A 15,762-nucleotide genomic window follows, 5' to 3' on the forward strand; every position below is an offset into this window, starting at 1 on the left:
CTAAGCAAGAGCAAAACACAGACAGCCAATAAGTGTAAGACCTGCAAAACAGCAAAAGGATAATGTATTTCCCGAAACTGGGAGATCCAGTGCGACATTAGCACGAGTTGAATTGAACACCGCCTCAAACAAACCACACATTTACAGTTCAAATAGCCATGGTGTAGAGTTCCTCAGCAAAATATTCACTACTACTTGCCAAAACTTCGGTAATACGGATTTACCAACAGCATCACCCTTAAACCAGTTTGAAATGCAGAATATATATATATATATACACAACTCATAAACCGAGAAACAAATTTCAAGAGATGGGAAATAGAATAAGAAAAAGTGGTTCTAATGCTAAAAACCTTACCAAAAGACTACAATATAAGTGGAAGCTGCGAATCTAATCTGAGCTGCAACTCCTTAAGCTTGGTGGAAAGCTCGAACTTCTCCTCCTTGTAGCTCTGAAGTAAGAACTCTTTCCCTTCAAGTACTTCTTTCAATTCTCCAATTTCCTTCCTCAACGATTCAATCCGATCTTCCCCTCCTTTATTCTCCTTATGAAACTCAAATTTGCTATCCCCGTTTGAAAAACCATTGGCATGACCATTTCTTTTATCATTTGGATCTCCATGTGCCAAGCAATGGTCAGCAATCGCTTTCCTCAATTTTTGAATCTCTCTTTCGGAATCAAAGAGGTCTCGGTTTGCTGAATCAAGTTGCAGTTGTACATCATTAGAATGAGAAACCTGGGAACTAAGTGCAGTTTGTAGTTCAGCAATCTGGTCTTGCATCTCCAATATCATGTCGTCTCTTCTCTTTAACTGTTGCCTGAGTTTCTGTATTACTTCTCGCTTGCTGAAGATATCAGACCCAGATTCCGAGACACCTGGTGAGTCAAGTGTATTAGACTCGTGATATGGCCTTTGACGTAGGTCACCACGCTCTGGGGACGACACCCAAACCATGCCATAATCACGTGTAGGGACAGTCACCAGAGGAAGTCCCCCCTCGGGTTCTGTGAAATTCTGGCCATTTGGAGCGTTCTTAGTCTCAACCACACGTTCTCCTGCGTCACATGTTTTGTTATTTAGACTCGGTTTCAAGTATCTGACATTGACGCATATCCAAGTGTGAGACCTGGCTTAAATGAAGTATCCAAGTGACCAAGTGTCACGGGGTCATACTCATGTCTGAGTGTTGAGTACAGGGTTACCGGATTCGCTAGGGACCCCACGAATCGCGAATCGTTAAGAGCGAATTCTATCCTGTCGCTTAATAAAAATACACATAACACACATTCTGTAAGAGCGAATCGTGAATCGGTAACGGCATATTCATAGCGAATCTGGTAACCATGATTGAGGGTTGGATATGCATGGCAATATGAAGAATAAAAAAACATACTCCGTATGTAACAACTCCATCCTCATAACTCATAACTCATAAGCATGCAACCCTTATATGTTCAAGAGCAGAGATAGACTACGAAAGTAGAAATGACATTCACGACTAGCACACTTCTGAAAGCCCTACCTGATGCACAATGGTAGTAGCTGTTATCATCCAAACCAAAGGAATGCAAACTTGAATTAGAACGACAGTTTCTCAACCTTCTCCTTTCAGCATATTTTTCACTACCTGAATCATTAAAAACCAGAGTTAAGTAACATGTCCAAAGTGATCACACAAAGCAGGCTACATCTATTCTGTATATCCAAACCATTTGTGTCAGCATTGTCCCGTTGTTTTCCGTCAAGCACCTGCCTCAACTTGTAGCCAATGCGAATAGACAAAGTGCTTAATAAGGCACCACCTAAAACAAGAACCCAATTTGGTCCTTCCCCTTGATTGGCCTTCAGCCTCTGCACCTTACTGTCCCTTTCAGATCTTGGATTCATTTGTAGAGCAAATTTCACAGAACTGGCAGATCAAAAACAAACCTAGGACCATAATTCAAACAAGTACGAGTAAGCATGGCATTAGAAATTGCAAATTAACAGTCAAACTTCCACCTTGACATTAGACAACAAGGGGAGTCAAAGGAGTCAAATGTGATTGATCGTGGAACTCTACAGGAAAACAAAAACTATGAAACTTGGATGTAATTCCAAAAGACTTCCCTCGATAATCCGGAAAAAGAGCAGAGCCTTATAATCAAACTCTATTCACTCGTAACACATCATTCACACCAACTATCAAACACAATCACGAAAAATTAACCTTGAAGTCTGGTGCAACTATATTGCATGAATTTGATAAAAGTTGATACAATGTAATTACATGAACAAGAGCGGCCACGGATAGAGGCCCATAATAAGAATAAGTAACTTCAGAAAAAGCCAGTTGTTAAAGTAACTAGTAGATTAAAGATTTGAAATTCAGTGACAAGACAGGGCCACATTAGAATATTGTACACATCCGCTTCCACAATAGACTACAGGTTGGAACAAAGATATCTACAACATAGAATGGCACTCCATTTTACCAAACATACAAACAACATAGCAAAGTAGGCACCCTGCCAAAGAGTTGACAAGGTATACATGTCGAAATGCACACAGCTTTACTGATAACCACGCACAAATAGTAAAGATCTATAGAAGACCTCAAGTACTTTTGTGGTGAAGAGAGTTAAAAGTGCAGTCTCGAATCTCGATGCAAACGGATTCGAACCTGGGTCATGAATACCACTCTTCATGATTTTACTAGCTAAGCTAGCTACATCTACAATCAAACCCTATTGAACATAAGCTAAGCAAGCTACTATGTCTATATGTCATTCGATTTAGCACTTCTATCAGCTAAATCAATTCTCCAACAATTGAGTGGATGAAAAATAATCAACTACAGTATGCAAGGGTTTGCTTGGAACGGGGGTAAATGTTAAGGGAGTAATAGATGTCAAACCAAATGCAAAAGGAGAAGAAGGAGGCTATTGCTCGCATATAAGCATAATATATTATCCGCGAGAAGATGGGTACTATTACCTGCCGTAATGGGATAACTGTTGTCCTCCCTATCCACTTTTCACTACCACCACGAGTCCACGACAAACATCTTTCTCTCACTGTTTCTCATTCATTACACCTTACTTGACACCCCAACCCCACCCCACCCCACATTCGTAACAAGTCATTAGTCTTAACCCCTTTCAGTCATCTCCGAAAATGTCCCCCACTAAAAGGTCGACTATTATTGCAACTCCCAACGCCTTCAAGCGCACTAAGCAGATGGCTATCCAAATTCCAAAAATTCAAACACTGATGACCTAATAAAATCATTCAGCACATACTTAATCGCCTACAACACAATCTAAAACCCAACTCTCGACATCAATCCGCTCGTCCGTAAACCTTACCAACCAGCAAAACTAATCTCGTACCAAAATCTTCCAAAAAAGCACACTGTATCTATCTCCGCATCATAAACTCCTAAAATTCATCAACAAACCAACCAACACACACACATTTCCTCATTCTACGAAACAACCCGAAACCCAAACCCTCTCGTCAACAAACCAACACACATTTCCTCATTTTACGAAACAACCCCGAAACCTGAACCCTCTCATCAACAAACCAAATGGGCACCTTTCATAATTTCCATTAAACCATCAAAAACCCATCATTACACAACCCATTTCCATTTTCCATTTTCCATTACAAACCCATTTTCTCTAACAAATAATCCAATAAATTTACATAACAAAATCACATTAGGAAACAACACCAATCATCACACAAAAAATCCCAAAAAAATAAATGAAAAAAAGTGATGAAATTATACTGAAATTAATACATTTAACTAAAATAATCCAAATATTTGCAGCAAACATTATAAAAAATTGGATGAAATTGGGAGATTATATACCTTAATTGAATGGTAGAGTGAAGGGGAATTAGGGTTTTGTAGTCAAACAAGAAAAAGTATTCATGGCAGTTACAAACAATATAGAGAGAGGTGATGTTTGATTTTAGTTAATTTCTGGTGACTATTGTTGTTAGCCCCATCGCCTGGAAGTATGGAACGACGTCGTTTTAGTAGACTTGCGAGGTTGGATTTACTTTTGTTCTTTTTGGGGTTGTTCCTTCACCACCACTTGTCCACTTTGTCTTTTTTCATAAGAGCTTTTTTTTTTCCCTTTTTTTTTTCTTATTTAATTAGTTTTTTCCAATTCTTCATCTTCCACAATTTGAGATTTTGACTATTAAGGTAGACTTGGCAAATTGATCTGGTCTTGATAACTTGATCCGAATAGTTTAATTTGTTCTTGATCGTGACACACTGACACCCGAATTCAAGGTTTGACTTTGACTAGTAATTCGAATTAGCTCAACTCTAGCTATATAACACCACTCGAATGCTTATTGTTACACATGAATTATCCATGAATATTGATGATAAAATATCAAGAAATGACTTGAATCAGAAAAGACCCGACCCAACCAATCTTACTAAACTCTTGCAAATTTGAAATGTGACCTAGCCTGGATTAACTAGAGTCTCAGATTGAACCTGTTTCGATTGACCCGCTTACCATGTCTACTAATGGGAAGAATGTAATGTATTATTGGTTATTTAAATTCGGTATAGATCGGGTTGATCTAAGCTTGCATTATTTTGAGTGTTGTTTGGGTTGATTTAGTTGGGCTGAGTACTTGAGTTATTTTGATTCAAAGGTGTTATGGTTGATTATTTAGAGGCAAAAATTTAGGTTAAGACCCAATAAAACTTGGGTCGGAGCCACTTGTGTGCCAAGGCAACTGCCTGCTAAAGGTCGTCGACAATTTACTAATTATCGTCGACAATTTTAATGAACTTCCAAAACTACCCCTCCCTCACACTCCCCCTTATATTTTTTCCGTCTTGTTTTGTTTTCGTAAAAAAATAATTAATAATTACTAATAAACCCCGTTCGGGGATAGTTCGTTTTATTTTAATTTTTTAATTTATTGAAACTTATTTTAATTAGCGATTATCGATCCACGCACCCAAAACTAATTTAAGACGGAAATTAATAATTTTTTTTAAAAAAAAAAATTGTTGAAAAAGGGCTTGGATGAAGAAATTTTTTCGTCCAGACTAAGGTCCGGACAAAGAAAATTTTCGTCCAGACCATGGTCCAGACAAAAATATTTTTCGTCCAGAGCCAGGTCTAGACGGAAAATATTTTCGTCCAGATTTCAGTCCGCATTTAAAAATATTTTCGTCCGGAAAAAAAAAAAAAAATTTAAATTCTTTTTCTAAAAAAAAAAAAAAAAAAAAAAAAAATTCCGGACGAAAATATTTTTCGCCTGGGACTGGTCCGACGAAAATATTTTCCGTCCGGACCTGGTCCGACGAAAAATATTTTTGTCTGACCATGGTCTGGACGAAAATTTTCTTTGTCCGGACCTTGGTCTGGACGAAAATGTTTTTCGTCCGGAAATTTTTTTTTTTTTTTTTTTTTGAAAAAAAAAATTCATTTTCTGACTTAGATTAATTTTTTGGTGCGGTAATCGATAATCGCTAAGTTCTCGTTCATGTTGTTAATTACAAATCCCGTTTTTTTTTTTTTTTTTTGAAAAACCCGTCTTTTTTTTTGTTTGAAAGATTTTAGTGAGACGGAAATTGACTTGTGTTTTAGTGAGACGGAAATTGCATTTTAGTGAGACGGAAATGGAGTTATGTTATGGAGGGCAAACTTGGAAATTTACATTAATTGTCGACGATAATTAGTAAATTGTCGACGACGTATAGCAGGACCCATTCTAAATTCCAACTCGAACTCAGATCAAGTAACAAGTATTGGGTTAATTTGATTTGGTCTAGTCAGTAAGTGAGCCCAACCATATAGTTCCCTTTACTTCTTTTAGTTTTGGACATTATATGAATTTTAAACACGATGAATTGTGTGTAGCATTAACCAAGTGATGTGAGTCTAGTGTGGTCCGAGCTCCCTCAAAGCGTTGAAATTTCGACGAACTGCGAGGTCCCGGGTTCAAACCCCCTGGATGAGCAAATCATGCGGTTATCACCTGCCATCTTCGGATGAAGATTATTTGTTTATTACCTTTATTAAAATACTTCTTACAAAAATTACAGGTAACGAAATAATTAGGACGATGGGGTGCATCCATATACCATAATAATAATAATATCTTTGTTGGTTAACTAAAATTTAATGGGAGATCAATTTAGAATGAAGTTGATCAAATCATTGCCTAAGTGTGGTGTCCTTATTCCTCAAGCTATAAGGTGTTGGATTTGACTTCCATGTAAAGCTTTGGCATGGGCGTTTTTGTGGTTCATTTGGATGTGCAGGCACGACCACTCCATGTAAGGCTTTCAATTGGTCGCTAATTAGTGGTGACTAATTAAGAAACGGTTTTTAGGGTTGGTTGCTAAATGACCTTTTACCATCTGTTTAGATAGATGCTCATGGCATAAACACATATAACTTCGATTACTAATATCAGTTTAGAAACCGACACTAGATAGTATATTGGCATCGGTTATTAGTTTAGAAACCGACACTAGATAGTATACTGATCCAAATACATACCCGTGCAAAATTGCACGGGTACATTTTAACATCACTTGTTACATCAGTTGTTCCGTTACAAGTTACAACCGATTTCATAAATAAGTTTTACATTAGTTATGTTTAAACAACCGACACCAATTATTCTCATTTTCAAGGAATAAAATTAATTACAAAATCAATTTCGTGACGGTAACAATAGATATAAGAAATTTTTCTACTAGTGAAAATCAAATGAAACGAAATGTGGTTCCATAAATCAAGTCAACTACATATACATATAACATTACTAATTCATTAAGGCCAATATACTATGTATGAAGATCATGTAAGTTAATTTAAGTGACCATTACTAATTACAAACAAAATCGCAATCATGCAAGACAATCTTATTTCTTACAGTATATCGTAATAGAACTGTCTTATAATGTGAGACCGTCTCTCTAATACTCGTAAGTATGTTGTCACGTACAAATACTCCTTAATTAATCAAATCTTCTGCGGTTGTGCTTCTCTGCAAATTGTCAGACCTCAGATTACCATGTTCTATATAAATGCAATCATAAAACAATATCTAATTTTCAAGAAAAGAAATGGGTGACTTTAAAGAATAATTTGGTGCATGTTTAAATTAAGTTTTCAAATGTCCCCCATCTAGCTAACAATTGAACTGAAATAAATTTACCAAAAAAATAACAAAAAAACCATGTTAAATAATCAAACAATCCAAGATAGAAATAAATAACTATTAAGTCGTTGATTAGTTTAACCAGAGTTCTTGAACCTCTAACCCTGAAAATACAACCGTGTACAAAACTCACACACAAAAGGTTATGTTACCAATATAGTTGTACCCAGCTCGAATCCAAACTATACCGTATCATTAAAAAAAAGAAACAAATTACCCACCTCTAATATTTGATGCAAGAGGGACAATTTCAGCTAAAGGAGTAGATTGAGGAGTAGGCAAAGGAGAAGTCCTACAAAGTGGACAAGTTGGGTGTAATCTAAGCCAAGGATCTATACATTTTACATGAAAAACATGCATACATTCTGGTAATTCTCTAATTACATCATTACCCTTATAATTTCCTAAACAAATTGAGCAACAAATTTCTGTTGACCCTTTTTTCATGCCACTTTCTTGTTTGTTTTTCTCTAATTGTGAGTAATAACATTTTGGGTATGACTTCAATGTGGCCTCGTCGATCCCCTCGATGTCTATCACGTGTTCCCCGCCTTGGCGCTGTCCCTCAGACAGTTCCCTGGCGGGGCTTGACTCGGTCTCACGTGCGCAAAAGTAGGAGGCTACGGTTATTGTTGTGATTAAAACAAGTACTCCTAGGGAGACGCCTAGGCCGTAGGTGAACCCGCCTATGTGCGAGTCAACTCCATCACGTTGGAACCCATTGTCGCTACCTGTACTGGGAGTAGTACTACTTCCTGTGTTCATTTCTTGTTATAATGGTATATGTGAATATGTGACCCCCTAGACTAGGGTTTGTCTTGAAGACGGGTTTTAGGCCCGGCTTACGATGCGATGAGAGGAGAGGATATTTGGTTTTGAGAAAAAATGAAGGATTTTGTGGATGTTGGTTTAGCCATGGAGAGGGGGTTTTGGAGGAATAATTTGAGGAGTTGAGGTTATGTGGGGGAGGCAAAGGCAATAGATTTTATTTAGAAAGTCAACTAGTAAATAAGATACTATAGGAAATTAAGTCTTCCTTACTACGGGTGATATCTGTCTTAATTAAAATAAGACAGATAAGATAAAAAAAAATTCTGATAAAAACTTATTATTAGCATATTATTGATTAGAAAGTGACAATTTTAGTTGAAAATTTCTATCAATAAATCTCACTTTTTATTATAAAGTGTTATTTCTGCATTTCTTTCGTTTTAAGTTAAGACCGTCTAAAATAATAATATCTGAAATTGCAAATGGGATTGGTGGAGTCATAATCAAGGGAGGTTATTGTACATGACATCTAGAGTTAGATCATTAGGTTGCATGTGAGCCTATTATCTTGATAGAATTATTAATATTATATGTCAAAAAGGTCAATAATCTAATTGATTACTACGTATTATTATTGATTTATATGGTGTATCCCTCTCTGTCTTTTGTTAATCGTGTAATGTAATTTGTCAAAGCTTGATTGAGTTTTTCTAGGTGTTAACATCAAACACTTGTCAACTTTGATATTTTAATTTTTTTATATAGTTGGGTGGGCTTGATTGGTTTGATCATCATCTATGGCTATGACATAATACAAAAATTTTCGGAATTTACCATGAATTTTGTCACAATTATTTAATAAATGTTCAATCATTGGCTCGAATTATGAAGGTTTATAGCCATGATCGAATGTTAACAAACAGCTTAGATGGTACTACCTCCATGTCAACCAATTCTATACATTTAATTAATTATAATTACATATATTTAACAAATTTATAGAAATGATTGAAATGGAGAAAATATAAATATGTAGATCGCGTATCACTAAAACAAGATGTTGCATGCGATGAAATAGCTAGTTGTTACAAAATAAGGAGTTGAAAAACAATTTGCGACCAATTTTTACAATTCTATGACGTACAACATGTTGCTTTAATCATTTGAAAATAATCTTAATTATACATTATCAACTAATAATACCAAATTGGTATATCTTCCCAAAATGTTTAAGCTAACATCTTTAACCGGAGAATTATTATCCATAATTCAATAATTAAATTGGTTTTAATCTTAGAGAGCCTAATTAATATTTCATGCCATCCACATTTCATAGTTATTTTTTTTAAATTAACTAATGATCTATTATTTTCACGTCATCAGATCATGTTTATAAGTAAACATAATAATATAAAATTTCATTTACTTTCTCAGAACAAGTATTTTTATATTTTAAAGTGTTAGATGATACTTTTGCATGCGTCTTAATCATTTATTTCTATTATTTTTATCGTAAACGATATCTTAATAAAAATCTTAAAGGTAAGCAGATAAATGAGACGATTTTGTAAAAATTATCAATTATGCATGATGATTCATAAAAAGGTACATGCACGCAAACTGAACGAACCACCTTTGTATTTTACGTAGGTTTCCCGTGATTAATTTAATTGTGTATACAGCATTTGGACAACTTGTGTGAACTATGTGCATTGCATATTCGCATATACAACTAACTAATGCATCAACTTGTAGTACTGTATTGTCCGTATAAATACTATATTGCGTCCTCTTTCCCAATTTTGTGCGTAAAACCGAAGCATTACCATGCATTATTACGCAACAATAACATTGCAATAGTAACTAGTACGGACTACGGAGTTATATGGACGATAATTGACTGTTCCGGTGATTGACAAACCAGTGGCAGTGGCAGAATTAGAGGAGAGTTATCGAAGGCACTCGTACCTTGAAAAAAGAAAAATTGGACATTGCTTGTTAAAAATACTACAAGTATAATTTTCTAATTTAGTCTATTACATTAGTAATCAAATACATCAATTAGCACGGGAAATATTTCATAATGGAACTTCGTCTTTAAAAAGGGTGGCCTTTAATTCCAACCGAATGATTTGTTAGTGGCTTAGCTTAGTGCCTTTAAAACCATATGTATTGACAACTAAATAACTATTTAGTATAAATGCATATAATTAAAAAATCAATAAGCAATGTTAAATAAAAAAACGGAATTACTTTTTCACATACAGATTTTACTCTTTCACATACAATTTTTCATAAATTTTCCATATTATACCCTTTTTCCTAAATCTAAGCAAATTAATTCTTACAAAAACCTTTTTGCCTAGAATCGAATTTAATTGCTCTATAAACTTGAACAATGGATTATAATACTCAAATTAATTAATTGATTTTCTTGTTTAACAATTATTAATATATTTTGCTTTTTTGAAATTAATAGGGTTTATCAATTAGTGGAATTCATGTTTACTTGTTTATCAATTACGCAGTAACCGTCATTGTTCGCACCATACTAAAGTTGGAAGTATTCTTGTATTTCGTATCATTTAGCCATGCCCAGATCTATAGATAAGCATTTGCACTATTATCAATATTATGTGATGATTTGCATATGATGCTGCAGGCCACATATTGTTGGGTTCCTTATGTTGATGATAACATGCCCATTTGATTTGTGCCATCTTAGTTTACCTTTTCAGGATTAATGATGTAATCAAGCATGGATTAAGAAGTGTTGAAGTTGTTAATCATCCCTTTGTATTAAGTCAAGTGTCATCTAATGTACAAGTGAGAAAGTAGAGTATAATAGAGTAATAGAAACAGTCCAGACGACTGTTGCTTTCACGAGTAAACAGCTGCTTGGACTATTGCCACAACTCGTAAAACTTGAAGTTCCATTTTTATCTTTCAAAAGCTTTCACGTGACTCTTATTTTTCAAAGATAAAAATCAGATTTTTATTAAGGAGATGGTCTTCATTAAAGAGTTGTTTGAATTATTATTTTCAAAATGTTTCCTCTTTGTGCAAATTCAACCCTTTGGTTCTTTAAGAAAACAAAGAATGCTTTTTGCCATTTTAGTGTCAACTTGTCATCATGTGACTTGTCTTTTCTCTCTTTGTTTTCTGAATTTGCAAGAGCTTTTAAGGTTATCTTTCAAACACTCTTTCTCTATTCTTACCTTTGCAAAAGAGGCCTTTTTGGTGCAAGTTTTGGGTGGTTGCAAATACCCTTCACATGTGTGGTCTTTGACCCTTCAAAACCCTAGCAACCCCTTCACTCACCTCCTCTATATAAACCGTGCCATCCTCCTCATAAAACTTAAGACTTCTTTCTGAATTTATTTTCAAGTTTGCAAATTTGTTTTTCAAAGTTTTAAAACCGTGTCATTTGCAAAACCTTCAAAGAGTCTTCAAGTTACTACAGTCGTGGCTACTGTTACTTTATAATACTAAACTCTCTTGCTTAAGAATTGTTGATCTTGTAAAAGTTGTCCATCTCTATTCTTTGCTAAGAATATGTTAGTGGAAACTTGATCCTATAACATTCTAAGTGTGTTAGTAGAGTTTAGGACGGAGTAGTCTTTAACTCTTGACAACCGGAGTAGGTTGTGAGTTGGCAACCGGAGTAGGTTGCGAGCTAGCTTGTCATAAGAACGGAGTAGTTCTTGTACTAGCTTTACAACCGGAGTAGGTTGGTGTCTTTTATTGTACGGGTCTTTTAGTAGTCGGAGTAGATCACTAAAAGAAAGCAATAAAATGGTAGATTGGACGTAGGCACTTGAGTTTCTTGCCGAACCAATTCAAAAATCTCGTGTTCAAGTGTTTACTTTATTTCCGCTGCAATTTACTTTGTTTGTTTTGCTTTGCTTAACCTTAGAAGTAACAGTTCATCATACTGTCGCATTTGGTCTGCAGTCATATTCCACAAACTGAGACAAATAGATACAGTCAGAACGATTGTTACTTTCATACTTCAGCAAACATTCATCGTGATACTTGTTCAATCTTTCTATATTATTCAAAGTATCTTCTCATCTCTTTTGTCCTCGTAACTCACTTTAATTAATAAAGTTGAAGTTATAAAATTTTAAAATTGTACCTAATTCACCCCCTCCCCCTCTTAGGTACTTGAATCCATAAACTCAACAATTGGTATCAGAGCCTCGTGCTCTTGATCGAGGCTAACCGCCTTAGAGTTTGATTCGTGGGTAATGGATTCCGAGAAACACTCCAAGATCCGGTCTTTACTTGGTTCAATTTTGGATGGTGGAAACTCAAAATGGAACATTACATCAAAAGTATCGATTATCAATGTTGGAACATCATCCAAAATGGACCTCTTGCCATTGAGGAAACCGATATTCTAAACGGTTTCACCAAGACAAAAGAGGAAAGAAATTACAATGAGAACGACTTCAAGCTTGCCGAAAAGAATTCCAAAGCAATGTCGATTCTTCAACGTTGTGTTGGTGAGGGGGAAGTTAGTCGAATCTACGGGTGTCCTACGGCAAAATCTATTTGGGATTCCCTTGTACTTGCATATGAAGGGACGTCCCAAGTAAGAAAACACCGTATTGACCTTCTCATGCAACAATATGAGATGTTTAGAATGTCTAAGGACGAGTCTTTAAATAGTTTCTCTTCTCGTTTTTATTGTATTATTAATGAGCTTAAAAGTCTAGGAAGGAATTTCGTGTCCGAGGACATCATTCGAAAAATCCTTCGTAGTCTAACTCCTAAATGGCAACCTAAAGTCATCGCCATAGAGGAAGCTAAAGACTTGTCAACCCTATCTCTTCATGAACTAATGGGATCACTAATGGCTCACGAGTTTAACCTCGATAAGCATTCTAGTGAGTCATAAAAGGGAAAGAGTCTCGCCCTCACATCTTCTCCAAGTGATGAAGAAGATGAGGAGGAAGACGAGTTTGCTATGTTCACAAGGAACCTAGCCGGGTTGGTCAATGGACAAGATAACAAAAGATTCACTAATAATTACTCGAAAAAACGCTTTCCTAAGAAACGACCTACCTCCACCGTGGGATGCTTTAAATGTGGTGATAAAACTCATCAAATTAAAGAATGTCCCAAGTGGGAAGAAATCAAATCGAAGGAAAGAAGAGAAAAGGTTAAAAAAGACTATAAACATAGAGTCATGAGTGCTATGTGGGGAATGTCCGACTCCGAGGAAGATGAGGAACTCATCGAGGAGGAACTTGAGGCTAAAATGTGCCTTGCAAATCATGGTAAAGAAAAAGTCTCAAAAACCTCAAAAATTGAACACTTAAGATGCCTTATGGCTAACCCCGACGATTCCGACTCCGATTCCGACAACGAGGTAAATCATCTAAAGGCCAAGGCTAGAACTTACTCCAAAGAGAAATTATGTAAGCTTCTTGACCAACTTTTTGATAAGTGTCGGTTTCAAAATGATAAGCTTGAGGTAATGCAAAATGAAATTGAGGAAATTGCTCAAGAAAACTTTAATCTGAAAAATGAACTAAAAGCAACAGACTGCGTCACTGTCACCTCTGGGCTCTGAGGCATATAATGAAGTTAAAAGAGTCAACAAGTTAAACAAACATTTGACTAAAGAACTAGAGCGTCTTAGGTCGACACCCACGGACGTCTCTGACCTTGAAAATGTCAACACTACCTTGGTGATGCAAGTTTCCTCACTAACCAAGGAACGTGATGATCTTTTGAAGGTCAAAGATGATCTTGAAAATGAGATCTATGACCTTGTAGTTGAAGTTGTAGACTTAAGAGAAACAGTGTCTAAGACTGTTGCTTCTGACCACGATTTAGACAAGTTTAAAAGAAAGAGTGAATGGTTGGAAAATGAAAATGAGTGTCTTAAGAGTAGACCTGGCAAATCGGGTTAACGGGTCGGGTTCGGGTCATGCCATTTCGGGTCGGGCCATTTCAGGTTTCTCAAATTTTCGGGTTAGCTCGGGTCGGGCCGGGTCATTTCGGATTCCGGGTCTGTTTCGAGTTTGTTTGTCGGGTCTATTTCGGGTTAAGCAAGTCGGGTTATTTTGGGTCAGATCATTTTCGGGTCAATAATTAAGAGAGAAAAAGGCATTTCAAGTCTTTTGGGGTCAATTAGAGTTATATTTTGTCGGGTCATTTTCGGGTTGAGTGGTTTCGGGTCGGGCATTTCGGGTCGGGTCTGTTACGGGTCCATGAAAGCTCGGGTCATTTTCGGGTCGGGTCGGGTCAATTCGGACTTCGGGTGTCATTCGGGTGCGGCAGTTTGGGTCGATTTCGGGTCTCGGGTCAACCTTTTCGGGTCGGGTCAATCGGGCCGGGTTGATTTTGCCAGGTCTACTTAAGAGTGAGGTTGTTTGTCTCAAGAACGAAATAGAAGATCTCCATGATAGGCTTACCTTCTTTCAAAAAGGTATGCCCGAATGTAGCACTTCTAGCTCTTCTCCTCACCATAGATCCGATGAAGTCGTTGATCTAAACAAAAGACTTGACGAGATGACATCTGAATATGAAGAGTCCAAAGAAAGAATCATATATCTCGTGTCTAAACTCAACAACCACACCCATGACTTCATTATTGAGAAAAGATTGTCCATAGAAAGTGTCAACAATGATGAACTCAAAAGAGAAAAGGAAAAGAATTTGCATCTCCTCTCACGTGTCAAAGACTTGACCAATGAACTTGTTAATGCAAAGAAAATCACTGAAAAGTGGGAAGGAAGTCAAACCGTGTTAAATTTCCTCACGAATCAAACCGAGAAATGTGATAAAGTTGCTGGTTTGGGCTTCAAATGGAACGGTCAGACTGACTGTTGCATCCAGAAGCCTAAAACTGATTTTAGAGGAAGGAAATACGTGAGTCTTCCCGAATACATCATTTGCAATTATTGTGGTGACAATGGTCATGTTTTTAATGGATGTACAAAACGGTTTGATGACATTGACAAGAATACGAAAACGTTAAAAGAAATGAGCATTAAGAAAGACACCACAAGTTATGTTGATCACAAAAAGGGACCCAAATTCATTTGGGTTCCTAAACTCAAAAACTAATCTTGTGTAGGGCTTGGTGAGAGGCGGCCGCAATTGGTACTTGGATAGTGGATGCTCTCGTCACATGACGGGTGATAGAAGCCAATTCCTCTCACTTAAAGCATATGATGGTGGCACGGTAAGGTTTGGTGACAACAAGAAAGGTGAAGTAATTGGCATTGGAAAAGTTGGTAAGTCATCATTACTTTGTGTCGACAACGTGCGGCTTGTCAAAGGTTTGAAGCATAATCTCCTTAGTATCTCTCAACTTTGTGATAAGGGTAATGTTGTAGAGTTTAGTGCTAATTTGTGTCGAATATTTGATGCCACTACTAATGAACTAATTCTCGAAGGAAGACGTGTCAAAGATGTATACTTAACTAATTTGAACACTCTATCCGGTCACACCATGTCTTGCATGAGTGTAATGAACAATGATCCTTGGTTATGGCATAAAAGGTTTGGTCATGTTAGTACAAAAACTCTTAATACCCTTAAAAGACTTGACTTAGTTGAAGGTATTTGTTGGAATATGTGTCCTCCGACAATAATGCGATCACGACTGTTGATCATGATGATCACATGTTTAAGTCTCATTAAAATGAATACAATTGGGAAGTAATATTGTTACTGTCAACTGGTCAACATATATCGGTAATGATTGGCTTACTAGAGTTTGACATTCTTTGTCGTGTGACGGTGGTGATCGGTTGACCCCCTAGGTCAT

The 15,762-nt window shown here is 36.4% G+C and overlaps 2 protein-coding genes across 2 annotated transcripts; both read right to left on the reverse strand.

The window, feature by feature from the left end:
• Positions 1-197: 197 nt before the first annotated feature.
• LOC141594633 (uncharacterized) lies at positions 198-4,102 on the reverse strand. Its single transcript, XM_074414640.1, has 4 exons — positions 3,862-4,102; positions 1,712-1,931; positions 1,525-1,629; positions 198-1,057 (listed from the first exon to the last, which is right to left on the reverse strand). Exons 2-4 carry the CDS (start codon positions 1,887-1,889, stop codon positions 366-368), a joined length of 975 nt encoding a protein of 324 aa, XP_074270741.1. The 5' UTR covers positions 1,890-1,931; positions 3,862-4,102; the 3' UTR covers positions 198-365.
• A 3,146-nt stretch (positions 4,103-7,248) lies between these two features.
• Positions 7,249-8,227, reverse strand: LOC141646049 (RING-H2 finger protein ATL70). The gene has a single exon (XM_074454157.1). The coding sequence runs from the start codon at positions 7,965-7,967 to the stop codon at positions 7,416-7,418; it is 552 nt and encodes a 183-aa protein (XP_074310258.1). The 5' UTR covers positions 7,968-8,227; the 3' UTR covers positions 7,249-7,415.
• Positions 8,228-15,762: the final 7,535 nt, after the last annotated feature.

Source organism: Silene latifolia, chromosome 1 (genome assembly GCF_048544455.1).
Source record: "Silene latifolia isolate original U9 population chromosome 1, ASM4854445v1, whole genome shotgun sequence".
NCBI classification, from domain to species: Eukaryota; Viridiplantae; Streptophyta; class Magnoliopsida; order Caryophyllales; family Caryophyllaceae; genus Silene; species Silene latifolia.

Coding starts and splice junctions, on each gene's coding strand:
- LOC141594633 (XM_074414640.1), bottom strand. CDS start 1,889: ATGAATCCAAGATCTGAAAGGGACAGTAAGGTGCAGAGGCTGAAGGCC. Junction 1,630..1,711: donor GGACAATGCTGACACAAATG/GTTTGGATATAC, acceptor TTAATGATTCAG/GTAGTGAAAAATATGCTGAA. Junction 1,058..1,524: donor CTACTACCATTGTGCATCAG/GTAGGGCTTTCA, acceptor CATGTGACGCAG/GAGAACGTGTGGTTGAGACT.
- LOC141646049 (XM_074454157.1), bottom strand. CDS start 7,967: ATGAACACAGGAAGTAGTACTACTCCCAGTACAGGTAGCGACAATGGG.